At 40.1% G+C, this 26585-nt stretch overlaps 1 protein-coding gene and 1 long non-coding RNA gene across 4 annotated transcripts in view; both read left to right on the forward strand.

Annotated features, from left to right (window-relative positions):
* The window catches only part of MRPS6 (mitochondrial ribosomal protein S6), a 41726-nt gene extending 19154 nt beyond the window's left edge, over positions 1-22572 (forward strand). Inside the window, exons 1-4 of one of the 3 annotated variants that reach the window (XM_083362874.1) lie at positions 6382-6670; positions 7128-7327; positions 9868-10007; positions 21708-22572. In XM_083362874.1, the coding sequence (XP_083219000.1) occupies positions 7316-7327; positions 9868-10007; positions 21708-21885 (330 nt within the window). In that variant the 5' untranslated portion in view covers positions 6382-6670; positions 7128-7315 and the 3' untranslated portion in view covers positions 21886-22572. Of the gene's footprint in view, positions 1-6381; positions 7328-9867; positions 10008-21707 lie in introns of those variants that run through there. The other 2 variants (XM_083362873.1, XM_083362872.1) reach the window with 2 other exon arrangements.
* LOC310640550 lies at positions 10598-12168 on the forward strand. The gene is made up of 3 exons (XR_014492553.1): positions 10598-11302; positions 11918-11956; positions 12053-12168. It is a non-coding gene; the product is annotated as an uncharacterized lncRNA (long non-coding RNA).
* Positions 22573-26585: the final 4013 nt, after the last annotated feature.

Below are 26585 nucleotides of genomic sequence, written 5' to 3' on the forward strand. Positions count from 1 at the left end.
TAGCATCGCTCTTTTCAATATGTTCAGTATATGGAATGAGTTGCTAGTGTTGACATGCAGATTGGCTAGCTCAGGGATATATTTCACTCCCTCCCTCTCCCTCCCTCCCTCCCAAGGTATTTGTCCCAAAATACCTTGAATAGCCATACAGACACATTAAAATAGCAGCGTCCAATACTCCCCACTGTCTTAAGCAACTTGTGTGCGGTATTATAAATAGATATATGGCAGAGTTAATTCTGGATATATTTGAAATTGGCACATCACGTGATCATAAAATGTTGGACCAATTAACCAATAAGGGCAATTGTAACCGCATTTTTTAAATGTATCGATTAATTCTGTTTGAGCATTGCAGAAATGTTCGTTTTCCCACTTTATATAGTTTAGACTATTAGGTTGCAATGCTGTTCGTAAGCTTAGTTTTTTTTTTTGTTAAGAGCTTTTGTGCTTTGACAGAATGGAGATCCTGAATATTGCTTCTCTGCCTTTTGACTAAGATCAAGTATAGTCCAGGCAGTCCTTGAGCAGTGATCATAATTGAGCACAATATTATAGTCACAAGTCGTGCTGATCGTTAACCAGATCATCGTATGACTGACCTGATTTTACAACATTTTCTGCAGCAGTCATTAAGCGAATTACAATGGTCATTAAGTAAATCTGCCACTGTTAAGCAAATGCTGTGGTTATTAATGAACCCATTGTCTACAAGAGACATTTTTGCGTGGAAAGGAGAAGTAAACTTTTGGTTTCACAATTGTTTGTTTCAATTGTTTCACAGTTGTGACCACAGAATGCTTCAAACAACCATAAATGCATGATTGTAAGTTGAGGGCTATCGGTATCACATGAACATGCCAGACGCAGGAAATGAGTCTAGAACAGTTCATGCCATTCCTGGGAACGATAGTTTCCAAATCACTTTGGAATAACAGAGCAAACAAAATATTAGAATATGTGAATGCTACCTACCATGCTTATTCATTGAAATTTCTAAACTTAAGCTAGGGAACCATTTTGCAGACATTTTTTTGAAATTTGTGGTATAGGGCAGATGGAGGCCACAGGCATCAAGTGAGTAAAGCCAATTTTTCCATTCTAAAAATGTTTTTTGGGGGGGCTACAGTGCAGTATCTTTCCCCCTCCTTTCCACCTGTAAAATCAGTTCTACTACTTGATTAACACGTAAGCTTCTGCAAGGATAGCAGAACAGGATTTTGTTGTTGTTTAGCTTCAGTTAAATTGTTAAGTGAGCAATCAGGCCTTAGTTTAAATACTTTGTTTTGTTAACTAGGGCCGATTGAAGTAGACTGCAGTCTACACAGAAATATGCTTTCCTCTGAAGCACCCTCTTTTTGCTTGTGAGGGTTTACTATTGAGTGTGATATTTTTTATCGGTTGCCATGGTCTAAGATGGTTGTCTGTACTGGGCTGCATAATGTTCTGGAATATAGCAACCTTGTTTTTGCTGTTTGTATGTAGTAGTAGAAGATTTAAGTGTTACTTCTAGTTTGATTCTTTTATAAGTATAAGAATCATATTTTAACTGAACTTTCTATATTCCTTTAGTCTTACTACTGAACATTTCTTTTATATAATTCTGCTGTTTCCTTCAAATTAAGAAAGTAAACGTGTAATAGCTTGTTATATAGTGCCTTTTAGTAGCAAAATATAACCTTGTCTCATCTGTGATGAAAACATTTATTTTTTGCTGACTTCACATTTCTATCTATGCCATAAAGGAGCACATATATTTTTCTAAGTAGAACTGTAACTCTAGTCTTGAAGACTAATGAAATAGTAAATCATAGTTTACACTCATTGTTAATGGCCATTCAGTATTTATTTTTACATTAATAGAAGGCATATTGTAAACAGCACTTAATCTTGTAAAAATTGTTTTATGTATCTCTAGATCACTACATGTTGTACTATATAGCCCTTTTGTATGTAACTTATATGTAAAAAATTAAGAGAAATTACTCCCAAATAAAATCGCATCAGCCAGCCTCTTACAGCTTAACTGTAACAATTAATAGCAGGCTCTTTTATTATCTTTGCAAAATTAAAGAAGGGTAGCATTTTAATAAAGATGAACAATCCTAAGCTTCTAACACCATTGCAAAATCAGTTCTGATAAATGTCACTGAGTAGGATTCCAACTTGGATGATCATCTGAACTGTGCTGGAAATTCTTGTACATTCCATGAGTAACCGTTGATCTTCTGATTAGCAATGTAAAAAGGTAAAGGTTCCCCGCACATGCATGCTAGTCGTTTCCAACTCTAGGGGCTGGTGTGCTCATCTCTGTTTCAAAGCTGAAGAGCCAGCGCTTGTCCGAGGACGTCTCCGTGGTCATGTGGCCGGCATGACTAGACGCCAAAGGCGCACGGAACGCTGTTAGCTTCCCACCGTAGTGGTCCCTATTTTTCTACTGGCATTTTTACATGCTTTCAAACTGCTAGGTTGGCAGAAGCTGGGACGAGTAGACTCTGGCTAATAACCATCTTTCTATTTACAATTTAGTGTACAATTTCTGGTGGTACCTAAGCAAAAATGCAAATTTCCCATAGATCAGCTTTTACTTCTAAACACGTAAGCAATTGTCCAGTGTGTGTAATACTTTAGATTTGCCTTCCTCGGTCACAGTTCTGCTTGTCTAATGCTGGAATTCCGAGAACTGTTGTCTAGGACAGCTGGAGAATTCTAGTTTAGTCTATATGCAGGACTATACAAACATTTCCCTAATGGATCCAGAGAAGTGCATGGGTATTTTTTTCCCTCTGAATCTTTGTGATGTAGTGTTGTCTTGTACACTACCATAGCAGTTGATCAAGAATACCTTTTTAGAAATATAATGGGCTTTTAATTTGTATATTTAAATAGAAGCTTTATCTGTATGAGGGCTTTATTTTTGTACTATATTCAGGGAAATCATAGCTTCTATTCTGGAAAATATTTTATTCAATATTTTGCCAAAGTCATCCTTCCATCCCGTTTTGCTGCTTTGCTGTACCGGTAATCCTCAAGTTACGAATGTAATAGAGCCTGTCAATTATATTCATAACCCGTGGAATTCATTAATCGGATCACGTAAAATGAACACGATCCCTCCCTGATTTACTCAATGCACTCGCTAATTGAATGCTCAGGTCATTACGTGCACATGAGGTTTGTTGGGGTGGGAAAGACTGTGGGGGGGGCTGCTTTCAATCACCCAAGGCCGCCTCTGACCCACTGAAATATGCTTTTCCCATCCCCTCATCCTGCCCGACCAGGTCTCCAAAGGCACTGGGCCTGTGGAAACTCATTACCTTTTGAAGATCTCAATGATCAAGCGAGTGGTCTCCTCCCCAGTCTCTTTGCCCCTGCAGGTTTCAGCAAGGACATGAATGGCAAATGGACAGAAGGCCTGAAGCACCAAAGTCTCCTTCCTGTCTTTTTGCAAAGCCTTTTGGTGCGGATCTCGTTCAGGCTTCCATTTGCAGAGAATGGAGGCCTGAAGTAGCGCGAGATTATGCCCTACTGATCTCGCTTTACTTCAGGCCTCCATTCTCTGCAAATGCACAGAAGCAGGCAAAGAAACCGCCGCATAGAGGCTGGAGAGGAGACCGCTCGCTACATCTTTGCAAGGTAAGTGAATCTCCACAGGCTCAGTGCCTGTGGAGATCCGGCGGGAGTGGGGAATAGGCAATGTGAACGTTGCAATGCTTCTGCGATCATTTGTAAGGGTAAACGACTGCCGTGCTGCTGCTGCAGTATTCGTAACTTCAGGACTGTCGTAAGCACTTGGGGGCTAATGTCATAACTTTGAACTGTTGCTAAGTGAACTGTTGTAACTCAAGGGTTATCTGTACAAATATAAAAGAAGATAGTAAGCTGACTGTTTTAGCCTGGTATTGTGCCTCAGAAATAATTTTTAATGTATAATATTTTCCTAAATGGAAAAAAGAAGGTTGTGGACTGTAGGCTGTCAAGTTCTGATAAGGATACTTCAGAAAACAACGATGTAGTGTCATGCCTTTATTTTAAATTCTTAACCTAAGGTAAATTATTATATATTGTAGGAGTTGTCTACAAGAGAGACTCTCCCTCCAAAAAAACCTGTATACTGAATTCATAAATTTAGTTTAAGGAAAACTTATGTGTTTGAAATTAGGATCTTAATTGTTCGGTACACTGTGTATCCTGTGCCCTTAATGTTTTGAAAATAAAGCTAGTGTTATTATATGTGATGTTATGAATTAAAGGTGAGTAAAGTACTTAAAACTTTTTCAAGAGAAATTGTGTATAATTCAGTGTTTTAAATGAATTTTTGTTAGCTTTAGAATAGTTTAAATATAAGTACATATAAGAGTCCTTATTTCACTGAGATTTTTTTAACCTTGATTACAAAATAGCACATGCATAGGTATCTCTCCCCCCCCCTTCCACCCCACATAACCATTTCTGGGAATGTTTTGTTTTTAAAAAATACTTCATTTTTGTTTTGATTTTGTGTAAAATAGTGCTATAATGACTACTTTTCAGTAAGATTCTTCATGGGCAAAGTCAGGTACTTAGCAATGATGGCAGTGACATAAGGTAATATACGTGTCTATGAACACAATGCTTTTAACTGAGGTGGATATAAAAATAGTTGCTGTGCAAAAAAAATCTAGTAGTCTTCTTCAAGAAGAAAGCGAATTCTTTTATTAAGTAAATACTTTTTCTTCATCGTTTAAGTTTTAAATACAGTGTCTGTGTGATGGTAATTTTTCTTTCCCTTTGGATATATAGGTATACTTTTTTAAAGACTATGTTTGGTATCTTTTGTTTTTGTTGCTGTTGTATTTTCTAGAAATGTGTGTAAATTAGAAGTCGAGCAAAAAGAAATGGTAATGTGCAACATGTCAAGTCTTAAACTTTAGGGGGAAAATGGACAACTAAGCATAAATATGTATAAACTTATTTTCAGATGTCTTAAATTAAAATTCTTAAATGTCCATGATCTGTCGATAAAGGGCATATTATTCAATGAAATAAAATTATTACAGTAGGAACATAGATCTGGAAATGTTAAGAAAATGAATATTGATGGAACATTGCTACGATCGTTACCATAGTTTGTCATAGAATGAATGGCTTTTAAGTATAGAATATGGTCAATATTATATTGAAGAAAACTGTTTTGGAGAACTCTGTTCTCTATGCTAGTTGTATGTTTATTGCTTACTGTATACTGTATCTGTATTTTTTGCCTCCTGAATTAGTCTTCAACATGAAACTCTTATTAGAGTGTATAATAAAAACTGTATTTCTTGCAGTTTACATTTTTCTGAATATAGAATTTTGTCCTGTCCAAGTTACTGTATGGAAAATGTTTAAAACCTCTGTACAAAGTTGAAATAAAAAGTACAAAAATACAAGTATTTCTGAAATGATCTTAGAAGTTTATGAAATAAACTTAGGTGAATACTCTTGAGTCTGCTTTGTCTGGAATTTTTATTCAGTTATGTGATTATGTGAACAATTTATGATATTTTGATATTAGACAGTGGAAGGACATACATTATTTCAGACTTAAAGGTAAAGGTTCCCCCGCACATGCGTGCTAGTCGTTTCCGACTCTAGGGGCCGGTGCTCATCTCCGTTTCAAAGCCGAAGAGCCAGCGCTTGGGTACCTTTTATTCAGTTTGAAAGACCATTTTGTGATGCACCAAATTTAGTCTAAACTGAAACATGATTGCTACATATAACTTACTTCATTCAAATCAATAGTTAGGAGATCTGGTACCTTCAAAGAGAATATCTTAAAAAACATGTAGAATTCCTAGACCAGGGGTAGGCAACCTCGGCTCTTTTATGACTCATGGACTTCAACTCCCAGGAATTCTGGGAGTTGAAGTCCATGAGTCATAAAAGAGCCGAGGTTGCCTAACCCTGTCCTAGACCAAGTGAGAAACACAATTGGGGCAAATCCAAATATGGAAAATAAATTCTCTAATTGATTTAGAGAAGGTTTTCTAACTCACAGAGGTCAGAAACTAGTGGATCACTTCCAGCATCTGCCTTGTAGGACGATGTTGGTTTGGGTTGCTGAGAATTGGCAAAATCTAAAAACCCGCATACTTCACCTTTAAAAGATTGGTTGCTTACTAAATGAGTAGCTTGAATGAACACTCCTACTTTCAGGTTATTGAGTCTTTTTAAATGTAGTTCACAACAAAATGTATGTATAGTGGTCCCTAGGTACATTTTGTTGTGAATATTTAAAAAGACAGTGGTTTTCTAATAACAGTTGGGGAGTAGAAGCATGTGGAAAACACTATGCCTTATTATCAGAGATCATAGAATCAGTTGGAGAAGTTATTGAGACCAGCCTGCTCTTGAGTGGGTCAAAAGCTATTCCAGGGATGAGAAAAATGATATTCTAATCTGTGGGAATGAGTTTAGCTTTTTAAATAGCTTTTTAAATAGGGTAGGCTGTTTATATTTTTAGGGATTGAGAATTAACAGAGAATAATCCTGGATAGCTTAGTGCACCACTATTTTAATGGAATCATTTGTGTGCTTCAATTGTGTGTGTTTGTGTTTTATTGTTTTCTGAAATGCAAAACAAGAAAACCGGTCTCGGATGCGTTGGACGTTTATCACAAAGGTTTGCTGTCACAATAGGGCTTTACTGGTAAGTACCTGACTTTAAATTAAACCCAATATATTATCTGCAACCAGGATAGCACCTGAAAAGTACAGATAACACGGTCATTTTCTGAGATCATATACTACCCTAGAGAGTTTCCTGCACCACCTGTAATCTCCAGATGGTCTTCAATGGCAGAATTATATGGAATAATTCAATTTTGATTACCATGGCGTGTACTGCTAAGGTACTGCATTTTTCATCCATAAATTGCTATATTGGACTCACTACCTGAAGCTGTGCATAGGGTCTCCCTACTCAGGCCATAGGTGTGTTCAGTGATCATTTGGTATCCAAGAGAAGCCATATATCCTGTACTCAGCTCTATAGAGCAAGTGTCACCCCATGTAATATTAGGTTAAGGACAGTTTCTGGATAGGAGAACTTCTCAGAGTTGATGAACCTCCAGGCTAATGTTTATCTTTCTGTGATTCATCTTCAGGCAGCTGGCCTTCATCTGGTCCTTCGCAGCCCACAAGCATTCTTCTGTTGATTTGGATCAGATGAAAAAGACAAAATTTAAGAGGCATTTGTAAATCTCATTCTAAAACTCTGGACAGCCTTTCCCAATGGCTTCATACAGGCTCCAGCACCAGGGAAGATCAGACCAAATGCAATGGAATTCCCTGCATGATTGCCATGGTATTGAACAGAAGCCCTCCAATCCTATTTTGAGAATGGTTCTGCAGGCAGGAATGCAAACAAACACTGCAACACAGTTTTTTTTTAGTTGTCAATGAGACACTGTGGTCCACGCTATTTACAAACCTCTGAGAGACTAAGGACAGTAAGAGTAGGCACAGACTTCCTACTAATTTTTCTAAATGGTGGGCAACCAATCTGCTGATCTTGCTTTTTTTCCCCTCTTCCAATTAGTGGTTCCTAATGCTCATAGAAATGGGAGCTGCGGGGCCATAATTTGCTTACTCTGACAGTACATAAACGCTGGTGGGGTTTTAAACTAGCATTTGACTAGTTATGAAACAACTTGATCAGGTTGGATAATTTAATGAAAATTACAACTTGGGTGCAAAGGGTAAATTCCTTATGAATCATGAAGGAGTTGAAACAGGAGTACTGAGTATCTGTTAGTAGTTCTCTGTTTTAAATACTGTTTACAGTCCTGGCTGGTTTATCTAAAAAGGATATTGTAGAGCTGGGAAAGATGGGTGAAATTTACAGGTGCAGTTAGTTGTACCTTTAGATTTATTTTTTTTTTAAAAAAAGAGCAGAAGAAAATATTTAGATAGTTTATTGCTATAAATACAGGTAGTCTGCAACTTACAATTATTTGTTTAGTGACCAATTAAAGTTAAAGATCACTGATAAATGTGACTTATGACTATTTTTCACATGACCGATGCAGCATCCCCATGGTCACATGATCAAAATTCAGTCAGGTGGTAACTAGTTCATATTTATCGTGGTTGTAGTGTCCAGGGATCATCTGATCACCTTTTGCAATCTTCTGAGAAGCAGTCAATGGGAAAGCCAGATTCACTTAACAACCATGTTACCAACTAAACTGCAGTGATTCTCTTAGCAACTATGGCAAGAAAAGTTGCAAAATGGGGCAAAGCTCATTTAACAATTATCTCACTTAGCAGCAGAAAAATTGTGATCGTACGTCAAGGACTATCTGTAATGTGGCCCAAGGGGAGAGATAAACAATGATTAGAAAATATTGCATGCTGTAATAAAATGGATAGAAATCATGTTTCCATCTTTCATTATACTATAGCTCTGGGGATTGACAGCGACAGTGCATTATTTTGGAAAATTGGGTAAAATCAGAGGCCGAAGTTTAGTGATTAGCTATAAACTACATGTAATTTCTGGTTCAGAGAGAGCAATAGATATGGTGGAAATATTGGGGAGCAGATTGCTATTACTATCTTGAAACATCTCAGTCTTATATTAGACTATCTTTGGTCCGATCCAGCAAGATTCTGTTAAATGTTTCAGTTTAAAAACCTAAAGTATCACATACCTATATGAAGTTGAATGGGGATGCTATATGCAGTAATGTATGATAAAATATACCCTTGTTTCTTTAGAGCAGACGTATCAAACCCGTCACGTGATTTGTCACAATGTATTGTGACTTTTTTTGCATTGCCGGAGCTGGGGTGGGCACGGCCTCTGTATGATGCAACTGGCCCGTGGGCCGGCAGTTTGACACCCCTGTTTTAGAGTTTTATTTAAATACCTGTTTCCTCCTCCACATCAATCTATAAAACAGACATATCTAACCCATGAGCCATATGCAGCCCTGTATAGCTAATGCAGCCTCACAAAATAATTTTAATATTATTATGTGATTAAGGTTGGACAACCATATTATATATATATATATATTGTATGTGGCTCAAGACAATTCCTCTTCACTTAATGAAGCCAGGCAAGCCAAAAGGTTGGACAACCATGATCTGAAATATTGAATTCCTTTCTTAATTGAATTTTCTTAACTATACTAAAGCGGACCTAAGAATAACTTGTTTTCAGTTTTTTGTACGATGGAGTGTTACGCTTTTGTATATGAAGTGTTAAATTTGGGAATACAGACTACATTCACATTTTCTCTAAAATCCCATTAAATTGCAAAAAAATTTTTTTTTGAGAAACTCCTTGTGAGACTGCTATTAATGTGTGTATAATCTGAAAATACATTCTTGCAAATGGCTAAGAGAGTAATCAAACTTTTGGGACTTCCCCTTGCTTTAACGTCTGTCTTTTCTCCCCTTCCTTTCTAGCCCAGCTAGTTAAAAGTAATTGCCATTGACTTTATACATATTATTTTGAAATATTTACCTTCTATAGTACATGGACATTGACAGTTGAGCAGTGTGAGTGAGCTCTTTTTGCCCTAATTATTGCCAAGAGATTAGTTCTTCAACATTGGAAAGACAAATTTATGGCCCCAATTATCCACTAAATTGAAGATTTATTACTTGTGCCTTTTGCATGAGTCAGTTGAATGTCAATTGTGCATGAACTATTACAATAACAATATGGATAAGTTTTACTGAAGCCATTTTATCAAAAACTCTTACCCAACACACACTGCATTTTCTCTATTGTCATTATTTTTTCATTCCCCCAATTCTGTTTTATTAAATAAAGCAAGACATATGATCCTTGACTACGCTATAAATGTATGGTTTTTTTTCTTCTGTTTAAAGCCTGAGACAGCTGCAACACTGAGACGGACAGTGGAAACTTTGCTGGAAAGAGGAGCAGTGGTGAGGAATTTGGAAAACTTGGGAGAAAGAATGCTGCCATATAAGATAATAAAGCACGATGAGCATCACAACAGAGGAGGGTATGAACTACTTACTACTTGCATGTAGTTTTGCTTAGACTGAATATAATCCAAAGCGGTAGCATAGAAATCTACAGAAGAAAAATACTGGAATTGGGGCTTGGGCATTGCCTTAGCAGTTGCTCCTACCATGTCTCAAAACTTGATGCCTACCAGATGGGTTAAACCAGGGGCCCCCAACTTCCGGGAGACAGCCCTCTAGTGGGCTATGAGCTCTTTGCAACCGGGCCGTGGAAATAGCGGGTGAGTATGAACAAGGGCATCTCCGCTTGTGCAAGCAGCGGGGAACGTGTGCACATGAACTCTTATTTGTGTGAGTGACATGCATGTACGCCACTCGCACAAACAGCTGTGCACACATCCTTGCGCAGAACCATGCCCTCTCCCCCACCCCAAGTCTGGAAAGGCTGAAAGATTGAGGAATTATATGTAAAATTGTTCTCTTAGGTGATGTTTTTTGTGATGGCTCTTAAATGTCTAGGAATAATTTATGAAAGGCAGTCTCTCCATAAGGAGGGAGAAATGTTGCTAAGCAACTAGTATTGTATAAAGATGACATTCAATAATGAAAATAATCAGAATAACGATCTGCAACGTATCACCTAGGTCAGGGGTAGGCAACCTCGGCTCCTTTTATGACTCATGGACTTCAACTCCCAGTATTCCTGAGCCAGCATGGCTGGCTCAGGAATTCTGGGAGTTGAAGTCCATGAGTCATAAAAGAGCCAAGGTTGCCTACCCCTGACCTAGATGAAATGTACAAAATTTGAGGGGAAAACTAGATATTTATTATTTTTTACTTGTAAAGATATAAATGGTACTACTGGCCAAACTACTGAGAGGTATCTTGAAAGCAGAAGCCAAATCCAACTGTATTTGTACTTTTAACATTTTTAATGAATTTCTTAAATATATTCAGTATGTTTTCTTTATCAATGTATCTGGTATGATGTAGTTTCCAATAAAGAGATATTGAAAGAAAGTACAGATATCTTAGACAGTGGCAATATTTTATTTCTTTTTAAAAATTTTATTAGAGTTGTTTCAATAGGAGACAGGCAGCAAATAAATGTAATAAATAAATAAAAGTGGTTTTTTTATCTCACCTGTATTTTTTGTTTATAAATAACTCAAGACAGCGCACATACCTAATATTCTTTCCTCCTCCTTTTTTCCCTTCAACAACAACCCTGTGAGGTGGATTGGGCTGAGAAAGAATGACTACTTAAAGTCACCCACCTGCCTTTCATGCCTAAAGTAGGACTAGAAGACACAGTATCCCGCTTTTTAATCTGGTGTCTTAACCGCTATTCATTGTTATTATCATCGTCGTCGTCATCATCATCATCATGTTTCATTACAATTTATTTGAAAGCATAAAAATAACACCCTTCTCTACCAACTATTCCAAAATCCATGAGTGGCTTACAATTTTAAAAATTCTGAAATTTGAAAACAGCATTAAAACTATATTAAACTCTAAAACTCTGTAAGGCACCTAGTTAAAATGCTTGGGTTTGAGTCCCCTTCTAAACTCTAATGGGGCCGCCTTCAGGTTCATTGGGAATCTTTTCTGCAGTACTGTTCCCATGTTAAAAAAAAATAGAATTTCCTCCACGTGAAATGTATCCATGGTCCCATTCAGGATCTTAGAATATGCGGCAGTCAGTACAGGATTAGAAAGTCATGCATGTATTTTGGACCTAACTTACACCAATTTAGCAACTTGAATTAGACTTGGGAGATAACTGGCAACCTATGTAAATGTTTCAGCATGGGGTTTTAAGGCACTTTCTGGAATACCATTTACTACATATGCTGTCACATACTGCAATTTATGGTCTGTTTTCAAGGGATGCACTGTGTTAATCCAGCCTTGAAATTACTAGTTCCTATCTGTCTGAAACTAGGCTTCCTCCAGGAGGGCATAATTTGTTAATCAGCTGAAGGTGAGAAAAGACCTTTTTTGCCACTGTTATATATGGCTTTCTAGTACATAGGCTGGATCACGGAGGACTTCTCCCTCACCCCCATTTTCTTTTAAGGAAGGAATGTGATCCCATTCAGAATACCAATATCATCCCAACCCTGTGGTCCATTCTGTGGAGTTAGCAGCCTGCTTGCCTATATCCAGCTTCAGATGTTCTCTAACATCCAGGTCTTGAAGTATGTTTATTTATTTATTTTATTTATTTAATTAGTTTTCTATACCGCCCTATTCCCGAAGGACTCAGGGTGGTTTACAGGGCAATATTTAAAAGACAATATAAATTAAGATAAAAATAGAATTAAAAAGAATTAAATTAATAATAGCCCAACAATAAAACAATGTTAAAATTTAAAACTAAAACCCCCCCTCAGTCCAGGCCGGATAAATCGAAAAGCCAGGTTTTCATGTTGAGGCTCTTGAGAGATAAAATTCTCAGCTGTTTGGAAAGTAAGTACTGTGGAGTGTCATCAGCAAAAAACGAGAGCAAGTAGCATCAAATCTGCAAATGATCTTTCCCAATCGTTTCATATAGATATTAAGAAAAATAGGAGATAGGATGGAAATTTGTGTGAACTTCTTAGGGGCATCTGAAAATTGATCACCAAAGAGGAGAGTCGCCATTTATGAGCTATTACGTTTTCTGACAATGGGCAATATGAGTGAGTTCACAGTGGCAAGAATTTAATAATTTCAATCTTTTTCATCAGAGTAATCACAAGTGTGATTTTTGTAGTGGTACCAGTGTATATGCCTGATGTCACTTTAACGAGAAGCATATCGGTTTGCACTAGGGGGAAAAAGTCTTTGTTTTGTGGGGTGAATAAAATGTCCTTTGTTTTCCGTATTCATGCTGCTGCTGCTTTTTGCTGGGAAACCCTTATGAGGTTCAGTAGCTGGAATGTGTAGACCAGGGGTACGCAACCTTGGCTCTTTTATGACTCGTGGACTTCAACTCCCAGAATTCCTGAGCCAGCTGAGCCAAGGTTGCCTACTCCTGGTGTAGACTATTTAGCCCTGACAAAGTCACGTTGCCCAGGATGCACCACGAGGAGGTTATCTACATTGCACCCCAATGTCCAATGGCTAAACAATCTACATATCTGGTCATAGGTTTAGTCACTTCAGTAATTGCTCATGCATAATTTAATTTTTTTTCATAATTTTATTCATCACTCATACTGTGTGTTTTTAAAATAATTCTCTGCCCTGGTGTTTTATACTTAGATACATATGCTGTCTTTGTGAATTTTTATGCACTAACGCTGATAATGTTAACCATATGAAATAACAACAGTAATGATAACAACAACATTAATAATATGTTGTTGTGTCGGCCAAGAAGAGAGGAAAATTGCACTATAGCAGGAATCGGAAGCTCTGCCTCTGTCAAGTTGGATGTCTTGGTCTCAGATACTCTGCTTAAATTGGGCCAAAGTTTCATGGAAGCCAAGAATGTATATTGCTGGAACAGAACTCCCCTCCCCCCTCCAGTATTGTATATCAATTTATTTGTATAATTTTAATCAGACAAGACAAACCTTAATAAGATACGGTGAATCAAGAGAGTTCACCGAAAGGTTTGTTTGGAGCAGAAGCTGAGGCAACACAGTCTCAAAATGAGTCGCAAAGAAAGAGTAGTCTAGTCCTATTTGCATGACACCATTAAGGGTCAAATGGGGACGGTGTATTGTAGATTTTAGGAGATTTAATTGGCTGCTTTCAAATCTAGACATATACTTATAGATGCACAGTGAGCACCATATAAGACCGACCCCTAAACTTTAAATAGTTGGCTTCCATATTTGATAATTGCATGTCTTATGTTAAGTTGCTCACTTGATTAATTCAGCAAGTGGGAGATTGAACATTGACACCTAGATCAGTGGCCCCAAACCCTTTAGGCACCAGGGACCAGTTCCACGGAGAAAGGTTTTTCTGAGGACCGGAGGGGGCGTGGTTGTGTGTGCTGCGTGCATCCCGCGGATGGGGCTTCTTCGCTTGTTTGCACAGCCTGGTTGCCGGTCCACAGACTGAGGGTTGGGGTACCCTTGACCCAGAATATTTCAGGATTATTGTTTTGTATCCTGTTGATAGGCTTTATCTGCAGCAGAGAAGAAAATTGTAATAGATTTGGGCTTTAGATCTGAACCAGTCTTTTTTTTACATCATATGAACTTCAATTGTAGCATATGATACATTTCCCAGCATATTAAACAATTACATTCTGTTGTTTTGGTACTGTACAAGGAGTTTTTCTTCTGGATGAGATTTTATATACATGAGTTTTTGCTCAGCTGAATGCTAGAACTAGATACCAAAAGTAGAATGGGGGTTTACGATATTTTACCAAGCGTATGAATATTTATGAGAATATGTGAAGGTTAACTATGGTTCAAATGTTAAAATTGGTAATTTGATCTTTTCCATGTGTGTTTACCAGACATGCTGAGTACCTCTGAGAAATCCAGTTTGAGCCCTGAGAGGCAGTAGACAAGGCACTTATTCTAGTCCCCTTCCAAGTCTCATAATCAGCTATATTAATAAGTGTTTGATGGCAGAGCCTAAAAATTATGATGATATATTCTTAAAAATCTGAAGCTCAGCGGTCGTAAAACATAGAGCTTTTCTGGCCCTGTACTAAACAGATTGTCCCACGGGCACTCTGTCACGCTAGATCATCTGAGAATTGTTTTCCCACGAGGCTTGTGAGAAAGGTTGGAACCAGGTGCTTGTCTGTTGCTGATTAATTTTTTAAAAGTCTCTTATGGGAATGTAGCTTGTTAGTATATGTTTGAATTACATAAAATGTAATGTTGATATAAATTAATATCAATATCAAATTTATAATCTTGACATTTTAATTAAAATCTATATATTTTAAGTTTGATATGTGTATAATTAGGTATCTGCCCCTTTTAAAATCTGGAATGAATAATTTTGTGATGTTTTTTTCCTTTAAGTCCTTGTAACCCAGGGTTGTCAAACTCAATTTCATTGAGGGCCGCATCAGCATTGCGGTTGCCCTCAGGGGGCTGGATGGGTATGGCCAGGGTGAGTGTGGCCTACTGGGTGGGTGTGGCTAGAGTGCGTATGGCCTACTGGGTGGGCATGGCCAGCTCTACATCATTCTCATCAAGGGTGCCTATGGGGGCCTGGGCAGGAGTGGGACAGATCTGAGGGTCTCTGGCAGAAGGAGGGTCTCTGGGCCAGGGCCAAGAAAGTGGGGGCCATTCCCTCACTGTTTCCAGGATGGCTTTGCGGGCCACATGAAACCACTTTGTGGGCCGGATCTGGCCCCCGGGCCTTGTGTTTGACATGTCTGTTGTAACCGATACTTTGATGGGAAATATACAAATATTGCCCTGTATTTTCATTGCCCATCTATATACTAAACACCAGGGTTACGGTGGATTTGCAATGAATTAGTGGGGTTTAGTTGAACTTTTTCTCCTACATTGGTACTACCACTAAGTTCTTCTAAAACATTTTCCCCTGGAGCTAATGCCATCCAGACACATTATGCTATAGTTTCTATTATTGCAACTGCAATAAACCACTACAGAGTTGTAGTCCAGCATTTCTGGAAAGTTATAGTTGGAACCGGTTGCTTTGGAGAATATGAGTTGTATTTCATTCATTTGCTTGCATTTCTGTAAATAATTTTTGACCTTGGCTCCCTTCTTTTCTTAATTCCAAACAATATTCACATGTCATTTCACAGTTCATTGCTCTAAGTGAAGGCAACTGTGTAACCGGCACTCAGTCTGGTCCTGTTAGAGGTCCTGGTGGGACGGGGTTGGGGGAGGTGGCTGCTGGCGCTGGGAATGTGGGGGTGGGGTATCGAATCCCCACGGCGATAGGGTATGGCAGCAGGTGTTTGCGAGGAGGGTCATATCAACATCTGGGATCGCGCCCCCGCTATCTTCGAGCGGTGGCGCGCTCCGACCCTCCGGTTAGCACCCTCTTACCCGGGGATGAGGGTGATCAGGCCCCTGAGCTCAGGCTGGTCTATTTTAACGCTAGATCCGTAGTTAATAAAGCTCCCCTCATCCGTGATCGGATTGAGGAGGAATGTGCGGATCTAGCGTGCATCACGGAAACTTGGCTGGGCTCGGAGGGAGGGGTGCCTCTCACCGAGTTATGCCCGCCGGGTTTCCGGGTGCTGCACCAGCCACGGGCTCAGGGCAGGGGTGGTGGGGTGGCAGTGGTTATTCGGGAGACATTGTGTCCCCGGGAGGCCACCATTGTCCAGATGGCCGGGAGTGAGACCCTCCTCTTGAGGTGTGGTCCTCGGGTTCAGTTGGGCTTGTTGCTTACATACCTGGCGCCCAGCTGTGTGGCAACAGCCCTGCCCGAGCTGCTCGACACCCTCTCAGGGTTGGCGGTGGAGTTCCCCAGGCTCGTAGTCCTGGGTGACTTCAACCTGCCATCACTGGGAGGGTCGTCGGAGTTAGCTCGGGAGTTCATGGCTTCCATGACAGCCATGGGCCTGACCCAGGTTATTGAGGGCCCGACTCATGAGGGGGGTCACACTCTTGACCTGGTGTTTCTGTCTGGACAGTGGTTGGATGATCTGGGAGGGGGTTCTCCGTCCATCACCCCTCTGTCATGGTCAGACCATTACCTCCTGAGGCTAGTTTTCCGTCATGCCATCCCCCGCCGCTGGGCGGCGGAGCCGACCAGGTGGTTCCGCCCCAGGCGCCTAATGGACCCAGATCGGTTCCAGAGGGCGCTTGGGCCTATACCTATCACCCTTACCCACAGCCCAGTCGATGCCCTGGTGGAGGCCTGGGAAACGGCAGCCACCAGGGCACTCGACTGCGTTGTACCCATGCGACCTCTGACCCGACGCAGATCCCGTTGGGCCCCATGGTTCTCTGTGGAGCTCCGGGAGATGAAGCGGCGGAGACGAGGTCTAGAGAGTGGTTGGAGATCCAGCCGGTCCGAATCCGACCGATTGCAGTTAAGAACCTTTATAAGGTCTTATCTTGCGGCGATAAGGACGGCGAAGTCTAACTACTTTGCCGCCCTTATCGCGTCCGCAGATAATCGCCCGGCCGCCCTGTTTAGGGTGACTCGCTCCCTCCTTAATCAGGAGGTGAGAGAGGATCCCTTGCAGGGACGAGCCGAGGAGTTTAGTCATCATCTGGCGGACAAAATCGCTCGGATCCGGACCGGCTTGGACTCTGACTGGGCAGAGTCTAATGTGGAGGAATCAGGCGGTCTTGAGCACGTTATCTGGACTGAGTTCGACCCTGTTTCCCCTGATGATGTGGACAGGATCATGGGGAGACTGAGCACCACCACCTGTTTGTTGGATCCGTGCCCCTCCTGGCTAGCTTATGCGGCTCGGGAAGGAACACGAGGCTGGTTCCATGCAGTAATAACTGCTTCCTTGAAGGAGGGTGTCTTTCCTGCCGCCTTGAAGGAAGCGGTGGTGAGACCCCTTCTCAAGAAGCCTGCTTTGGACCCGGCTGTTTTAAACAACTACCGTCCAGTCTCCAACCTTCGCTTTCTGGCGAAGGTTGTTGAGAGTGTGGTGGCGCATCAGCTCCCTCTGTTCCTGGAGGAAACTGATTATCTGGACCCGTACCAATCGGGCTTCAGGCCCGGACACAGCACGGAGACGGCATTGGTCGCGCTGGTGAATGATCTCTGGAGGGCTAGGGACAGGGGTTGCTCCTCTGTCCTGGTCCTATTAGATCTCTCAGCGGCGTTCGATACCATCGACCATGGTATCTTACTGCGGCGTCTCAGGGGGCTGGGAGTGGGAGGCACTGTTTTACGGTGGTTCTCCTCCTACCTCCAGGGCCGCTCGCAGTCGGTGTTGACAGGAGGGCAGAGATCCGCCCCGAGGTCTCTCATTTGTGGAGTCCCTCAGGGGTCGGTTCTCTCGCCTCTCCTGTTCAACATCTATATGAAGCCGCTGGGCGAGATCATTCGTGGTTTTGGGGTGGGGTATCATCAGTACGCTGATGATACCCAACTTTTTCTTTCCACCCCGAACCAACCCAGTGATGCCCTCTCCGTGATGTCCCGGTGCCTGGAGGCGGTTCAGGTCTGGATGGGGAGAAACAGGCTTCGTCTCAATCCCGCCAAGACTGAGTGGCTGTGCATATCGGCATCTCGGGTTAACCAAGTTATTCCATCCTTAATGATGGGGGGTGAGGTGTTACCCCCCGTCGATAGGGCTCGCAACTTGGGCGTCCTCCTGGATTCACGGCTCAATTTTGAAGACCATATAGGAGCCGTGACCAGGGGGGCTTTTGCCCAGGTTCGCCTGGTGCGCCAGTTGCGTCCCTATCTGGACCGAGACGCCCTACGCACAGTTACTCATGCGCTTGTGACCTCCCGTTTGGACTACTGTAACGCTCTCTACATGGGGCTGCCCTTGAAGACCACTCGGAGGCTTCAACTGGTGCAGAATGCGGCCGCGCGAGTTGTAATGGGGGTTTCCCGATACTCCCATGTAACACCTCTACTCCGCGAGCTGCATTGGCTTCCGGTTGCCCTCCGGGTGAAATTCAAGGTGCTGGTTATCACCTATAAAGCCCTACATGGCCTGGGTCCGGGATATCTGAGGGAACACCTGCTGCCGGCATCAAATGCCCTTCGCCCAGTGCGCTCCCACAGGGAGGGTCTGCTCAGGGTCCCGCCGGTAAGAGACTGCCGGCGGGTGACACCCAGGGATAGGGCCTTCTCGGTGGGAGCGCCTGCCCTCTGGAACCAGCTGCCGGTGGAGCTGAGAACTGCCCCCGACCTTCGATCATTCCGCCGGGGCCTGAAGACCTGGCTCTTCGAGCTCTCGGGCCCAGACTGAGGAGGAATTTTTAATTTGGGGTTCTTTTTAATTGACTACAGGGTTAATTTAATATTTTTTAATTTGGTTCTTAATTTTTGTATTTTGGATTTTTTAATTTCCTGTAAACCGCCCTGAGTCCTCAGGGAATAGGGCGGTATATAAATATAACTAAATAAAATAAATAAATAAATAAATGCTTCTTTGCACATTGGAAAGTTGCTGGGTTGCATAAAACTACGGTTGTTGCTGGCTTGATAATCTATTTTCTGTTGACAGGCAGAACATTAGCCAAGCTTCTAAATTGCAGTAATTTTTGCTTGTTTAAGTCTACTTAACCATATAATTTGGGAAAGAAAATTGATGTTTCTAAGGTAGTTTCTCTAGTTCAGAAGAATAAACCAAATTCATGATTTTGCCCTAGTGCTTTAAAGCAGCAGCCCCAAACCTTTTGGGCACCAGGGACTGGTTCCGTGAAGAGAGGTTATTCTGCGGACCGGAGGGGGCGTGGTTTTGCGTGCTACCTACATCCTGCGGATGGCGCTTCGCTTGTTTGCGTGACCCAGTTTCTGGCATGCTGTGGCCCTGTGCCAGTCCATGGATGGAGACCCCTGCTTTAGAGAAAATGTTGAATGCATGGCTGCATTTGAGTACATTTAATTTTTGGCTAGAACAAGGCAAAAGAAAGGGGGCAAAAATTTACCAGTCTCACCCTTTAATACTGAAAGCAAGATTTCCATGTAAGTGGGAGAAATGTGATTTTTTTAAAAAATGAGTTCTTTCTATCAAGCACACACTCCCATTATTCTGAAATAATTTAGAAGAAATTCTAGAGCGAGGATAGCAATAGAATAGAATATGGGTTAGAGGTAATAGAAAGCACTCATACAGATTTGTAAGTTTCATGTTTCATTTTTGTATCTTTTTTTTTTAAAGAAAACATCTCTCCAATCCTCATGGGGTGATATACAAAACTACCTGTTAAAGATCCAGTGCTATTGGATCTCTTTTGAATCTGTGTCAATCTAATTGGGTACAATTTTTTTAAAAAAAGAATCCATGACAATTTTTCTAAGCAGCCTGTTCTTCCACATTTCTCAGAATAAATTTTGGTTGAACAACACACATTTGTGAGTTTTGGAAGCTCTTCAGCAAGCAAGTTGATTAGGGAGAAAAAAAGGAAAATGGGAAGTGCAAAAAATGTGACCATTCTTGGAGATGTTTTTTATTAGTTTAATGGACAAATGATTTGTTGGAAAACTTTCTGTCAAATGGGTAGTCACTCTCAAGCCCCAAGGGTCACCAAGTTTCATAGAATGAAGACATATCTTCCATATATTCTCTGCGGCGTCTTGTGTAGTTTCTGAACTTTTGCAGGTGGACAATAAAGGCAAGTAATGGAGTTTTTTTAAAAAAGCTTTCTTTCCACTTTCCACTTTATTGCGTGTGATGCATAACTCATCAAAATATTTCAATTTCTCATATGACTTCTTTGTAGAAGATTGCCAGCTTCCCTTCTCCCAACATTAAAAATATTTATTTACAGAACTTTCTTAATAACTGGTTACACAGGCTACAGCATACGGCAGCTGGATTTGTTTGAGCCAGCTTTGCAATAGGAATCATTTTAACAGTTTCATCAACATTCTTACCTGTTTTAGCCAAAGTTTTCATGTAACGTGTTTTAATTTTGACAAACTTATTCCTTCAGTTCTTTCATTTCGTCCTTAATTTACCCAACTAGATTTTCATTAAGTGCTTGCAAACCTTTGGTAGCTACAGTTTCTTATTGTTCTTCGTTAATATCAATAGTCTCCTCACTTTCTGCTGTTCGTTGTTCACGCTGTAAATTGGTATATTATTATTATTATTATTGGTATTTCAGAATAAACCCAAATTTTGAATTGCTTATTTTTCAGTTGCTTCCAGTTCAACATTGGTAAAGAACTTGTGTTTTAAAAATACACGTTAGTCCATAAATCTCTCCTGAGTAATCCCTAAATCCAGATGTCTTTTTTCCAGGGCTGGTATATTCATTCTTGAAATCCATGTTTTGTTGGTTCTGATCAGTAGAAACATTCCATAGTTAGTAGTTTTCTTCCTTTGAACAAATTTTCAATTGGCTTCCAGTAGCCTGTCTGTCAGCTTCATGCCCTGGTTGCCTTGCAGATGGAGCTGAGCCCATAGCACTTTTTTCAGTGAATGCCCAGGAGTCATACCACCCAACACAACTCTTATTAATCTGGGTGACAGTAGATTTGGCATGAAATTCAAGTTATGTATTATCATCATACTGGATGTCTGTGGAGATTCTCAGTTATCCAGGTCAGAGTTGTCTCAAATGTGTCTTTTGAAAAAGACAACTGCATTGTTTTCTTCAAGGAAAAAACAGCCGAATGGCCTTTTGAAAAAGCACCTTATTGAATGGATTTTTTGGAACAGATTTAGTCTGTTCCAGCTTTCCAGCTAAGACCTGCCTCATATGGTTGTGCCTCTTCAGCAAACCCATAGCATAATTAGAACAGACAGGCCTCTCAACCATAATGAAGTTCTGTTCTTTTGAGTGGGTAATATTAACAGTAATAAAATGCAAAAAGGAAAGCAACATAAGTGAATATTTAAATTGTGACTTGCCCCTTTATGGGTTCTCATGCCATTTGGCAGTACTATTGGAACAAATTTTAGAAACCGTACTGTATTTTTTTTTGTACTTTTCTTGCTGTGTAATAAAGATGGATGCCAGTCTTGCTTAAATTTAGTTACACTTTTTGTAGAAAATGTCCAGGCTGAGCCCGAAAGAGGGGTCAAGTACATCATCAGTTTAGAGTCTCATCTTGCCCACAAGATATAGTGTATATTATGTTTTTTAACATAAAACCTTTTAACTGTGTTTTTTTCCCTTTATTTCCAGGTATTTTTTGGTAGACTTTGATTCTTCTCCAACAATAATTACGGATCTATTGGACCATTTAAAACGGGACATTGATATAATCAGGCCTAGTATTTTAAGACATCGAATACAGCAGACCGAAGAATGTATGGGCATAATTCCAGTCAATTTTGTAGAAGAACTACAGAAGAGGAAATAACCAAAAGTGATAATAATTCTATTACCACTAATTCAAACTTTATCATAAGCATGTGTGAGATGAGGTATGATGTTTCAACCTGGTTTAATTTTTGGCTACTTTAAAGGCCTCCACTCTTATTTGTTATTTTAAAAAATCAGAAAATTCCCCCCCCCCCTTAATGCTTCTCTTATTTAAGTTTTAAGTCTGGTCTGCCCTAAAAAGCTAATCCTAATATTTTATAGAATCTGTTCCTAAATAAACAGTTTTAAAAGCAATTGGTATCATTTAGATATGGCACTCATAAAAACTGACAAATATTGAATGAAATTGTTGAGAATTACAATAAAATGTTCAAAAATTAGTTTTATAGACCAATGGACATAGTCTGTTCTCTGGCATATTGTTTCTTCCAGTTAGTACAGATAAAATCTAATGAGTTTGAGTTCATGAAAATTAAGAACATTATATAGCTTTTTAAAATCCTAACAGTCTTGAATGAAATTTTTGTTTTCAAAATAAGGGGAAGATCCTATCTTGTTATTTTATTATAACCTTAAATGTACTCTCTATGGACATCTTGTTTTCTTGCTACATTACATCTTGCTACATAGCATTGATAGTTGAATCAGTTTCATCATCTTACCAGCTTTAAATGCATTCTCTGTGAATGAATTAATTAAATAAAGTTGTGGCAATTGCCTCATTTCATTTATTTTTTCTACATTCTGCTTTTTCCCCTCCCTCAATATGTTATCTACTGGACTGGGAAATCCCTAAATCCTTTCCTTAAAACCAACTCATTAACAAAAAGAATAGACTCACATGATTACTTCTTTAAAAAAACATGGTTACATTCATTCTAACATAACTAAGTATTTAATACTAATTTCCATTGTTGTAATTCTTAAAAACCAACATCACTCATCAGCTATTGCAACAGGTTTTACTCTACCCCAGAGGTCCCCAGCCTTTTGGGCACCAAGGACCAGTTCTGTGAAGAGAGGTTTTTTCGCGGACCAGAGGGTGCATGGTTTTGTGTGCTGCCTGCATCCCGCGGATAGGGCTTTGCTTGTTGGTGTGGACTGGTTGCTGGCATGCTGCAGCCCGGTACTGGTCCACGGGCCGGGGGTTGGGGACCCCTGCTCTACCCCACAGAAAACAGATCTGCTCTATATCTGCTTGTAGTTGTCCCCTTTTATTTACTAAAGCCATGTTTCTTAGCCTGGAAATCCTTTTCCGATTCATTGTTATAGGAGTCTAACAGATCTTCAAACTGAGGAGATGGCATTCAAGGAATCAAAACTTTTGAAGTGTTATGTCCCAGTCCAAAAAACCTGGGTTCAAAAAAATGCTGGATCTGTACTGGTAGAAATCAACATGGACCAATTCTGTTAATGTTAAGGGCTATTATGCAAATTTATTTAAATAATTTAAAACAAAACCATTGTTTTAAAGAAAAAGCTGAGGAAATAAATTAAGGCATTACTTAATATGCATCTTTCAGTGACGTACATCAAGATGAGAGCCACAGATATGGTAAAGCTGTTCACCGCCCTGAGTCCTTCGGGAGAAGGGCGGTATACAAATAAAATTAATTAATTAATTAAAGCAAAAAGTGGAAATTTGATCGTTGAAGCAGTCAATTACAGCAAAGCATTATATTGTACTATGGTTCTATTCATAAGCAAATATTTTTCATCAGAAATATCTTTATAATCTATTTATGTCTGTCTCACAATGAGATATATTCAATTCTTTTAAATCCCTCTACTTGCCCTAGTATGCAATTTCCTTTTTAATCCAAGTATAAATATAATTGAATTTCTCTGCTGCCCAGATCTGTAGTTAGCTATTTAAAGTTTGTAGTATGCATTAACTTTTTAAAGCCCCAAATAACTGAAACTTTCTTTGGAGTATACATTGACTTCAGATATAAAAATATTTCTGGGAAAATGTTTTTAGTCAGGTGAGGAGTTGTATATAAACTAGCAGGTCATGTTTTCCTTTTTATATCTTCATATGATATGATATCAAAGGGACGCGGTGGCTCAGTGGGTTAGGATGCTGAGCTTGTCGATCAGAAGGTCGGCCGTTTGGCGGGTTGAATCCCGAGTGCCGCGTAGCAGAGTGAGCACCTGTTACTCGTCCCAGCTTCTGCCAACCTAGCAGTTCGAAAGCATGTAAAAATGCAAGTAGAAAAATAGGAACCACTACGGTGGGAAGGTAACAGCGCTCCGTACGCCTTTGGCGTCTAGTCATGCCGGCCACATGACCACGGAGACGTACTTGGACAAGCGCTGGCTCTTCGGCTTTGAAACGGAGATGAGCACCGGCCCCTAGAGTAGGAAATGACTAGCACGCATGTGCGGGCGAACCTTTACCTTTACCTATGATATTTCAAGATCTGGAGTCACAGCTATAGATAATTAGGTTAGCATTTTCAAAGTATTAGTATTTGGCACTGTCTTTTAAATAATTAGGAATGGAAGATTTGCCAGTAAGAAACAAATAGTACAGTCCTCTCAGACCCAAACCAGCCTTATTGAGGCAACGATTATGCTAGGCACTTGTAAACTACTTGAAATCAAATATAGTTAGATGTGCAAGTTATTTTTGAAACTTCCAAATGGGCTTTGAAAAACTTCCACAACTTTGAAAATTGTGGGGGACTGGCAAAAAAAAAGAATCTTAATTGCCCTTCAAAGAGAGAGTTCTTAGGCTACCAAGTAAAAGAGATCTTTCAGTTGTTCTTCAGGTTTTTTCCCCCCTTTGGATGATAAGGGCAAAAATTCATGGGTGCACAGAAGAGGGTTGCGATTAAGAACTAATCCTTGGTATATTTTCTATTTCCAACAAATGAAACCATTTTTGGAGTTAAGCTGTAAGAATTTTTAAAATGTTAAAAAGTGTTTCATAAAAGAACATGATTGGCATGGCTAGTCATAAACTCATTGATCAATTGCCACCAATGCTTCTATACCCTTCTCTCCAGAAAAGGGCTTTGTACTGCTCAACATTAACTTGAACTTTTTTTTTCCAGGTCAGATTTGTAGCATAATTCCCAAGTCAAAAGAGTAGGTGCAGCAATCTATCACTTTTTCTGGAAATACGAAAATATAATAGTGAATAAAGATGATTCCAGCTTTCCATTTAGTTTGTGTATTTGGGTTTGTATTTGTTTTGGCTTAATTAAAGGGACAACATCAGAAATCAGGTGAAATACCCACAGACATACTAAGCCACTGGCATTATGTGGCTCTTTTTGGTTGCTGTGAAGAGGATGAGTAGTGTCCCAGATAATCTTACGGACCCTGCTCAAACAACGCTTCTGTGCTATGTCCTGGATGGAGGGGAGGGAACTGCCAATGATCTTTTCGGCCATCCTCACCACTCTTTGCATTGCCTTCCTGTCTGAAGCAGTGATGCTTCCAAACAAAGACTGTGATGCTGTATGACAGGATGCTCTCGATTGTCCCTCTGTAGAAAGTGGTAAGGACAGGGGAAGGAAGATGTGCTTTTCTTATGCGACGCAGAAAATGCAGGCGTTGCTGTGTCCGCTTCACCAGTTTCTCACTGTAGAGCGACCAAGCCAGCCTGCTTCTGTGAACGTAAGGCCTGTTCTTAAATAGTTTCAATTAGCATGTAGATAGAAGCAATCCTTAAATTTTCAGAAGCTTTTTGACAAGGGCTGACCAAAACTACAGCAAGTTGGACTTCATAACTGCTAGCATTCATTATGAAACTGCTAAATGCAAAAAAAAAAAAAATCACAAATATATTCCTAATGGAGGTAATTTTCAAAATGTCTTTAATTTCATCTTATTCACATGTACATGAAAGTAATACTAATACATTCAGTAAGAGTTTTCTCTAAGGATACATCTGGACTGTGAGTGAAAAACAGATCTTAATATTGCTCAATAACAATTACAATATTATTTCACCTGCTGTCAGCTTGAAACCTGTCAATAACACACACACCCTGGAAACTGAAGTGCAGGAAAATTTGAGAGTTGAATAATTTTTCATGTTTACCTCTGATAAGTTAGAATTTGTGAAATAATATAAAAAATTGTAACCAAGATCTTTGTCTCACAATCTAGCCATATGCAAGAACAGCAAACTAATTTACAATCCGAAGAATCAAAATTTAATTTAATTTTAATTTAATAACACTTATATACCGCCCTTCTCCCTGAGGACTCAGGGCGGTTCACAGGGCAGAATAAAATAGCGAATACAAACATTAAAACAGGATTAAACAATAGCCCTAGTTAAGAACAATATAAATACAACGCTAAAAACCCCCCAAAAAAATTAAAAAGCGAGAGATAAAACAACCCCAATACTCCCCCTCAGGCTAGGCCGGCTTGTACAAACAGAAATGTCTTAAGATCGCGACGAAAGGAGCGAAGATCGGGCGCCGTCCGGAGCTCTACCGGTAGCTGATTCCACAGCTCCGGAGCGCCCACAGAGAAGGATCTCCCCCTGGGGGCCACCAATCGACATTCTCTGATCGGTGGCACCCTGAGGAGGCCCCCTCTGTGGGAACGCACAGGGCGCAGGGAGCTTGATGCCGGCAGCCGGCAGCAAAAGCTGGTGAGAACATTACCATAACATCATCAGTATGTCTTCTTGCATCTAGACAAGAACGTAATGCTTTGAATGCCACCAGTGGACTCCAGGTTACACATAAGCCATTACTTAGAGTTAGACTA

Source organism: Vipera ursinii, assembly GCF_947247035.1.
Source record: "Vipera ursinii genome assembly, chromosome: 4".
NCBI classification, from domain to species: Eukaryota; Metazoa; Chordata; class Lepidosauria; order Squamata; family Viperidae; genus Vipera; species Vipera ursinii.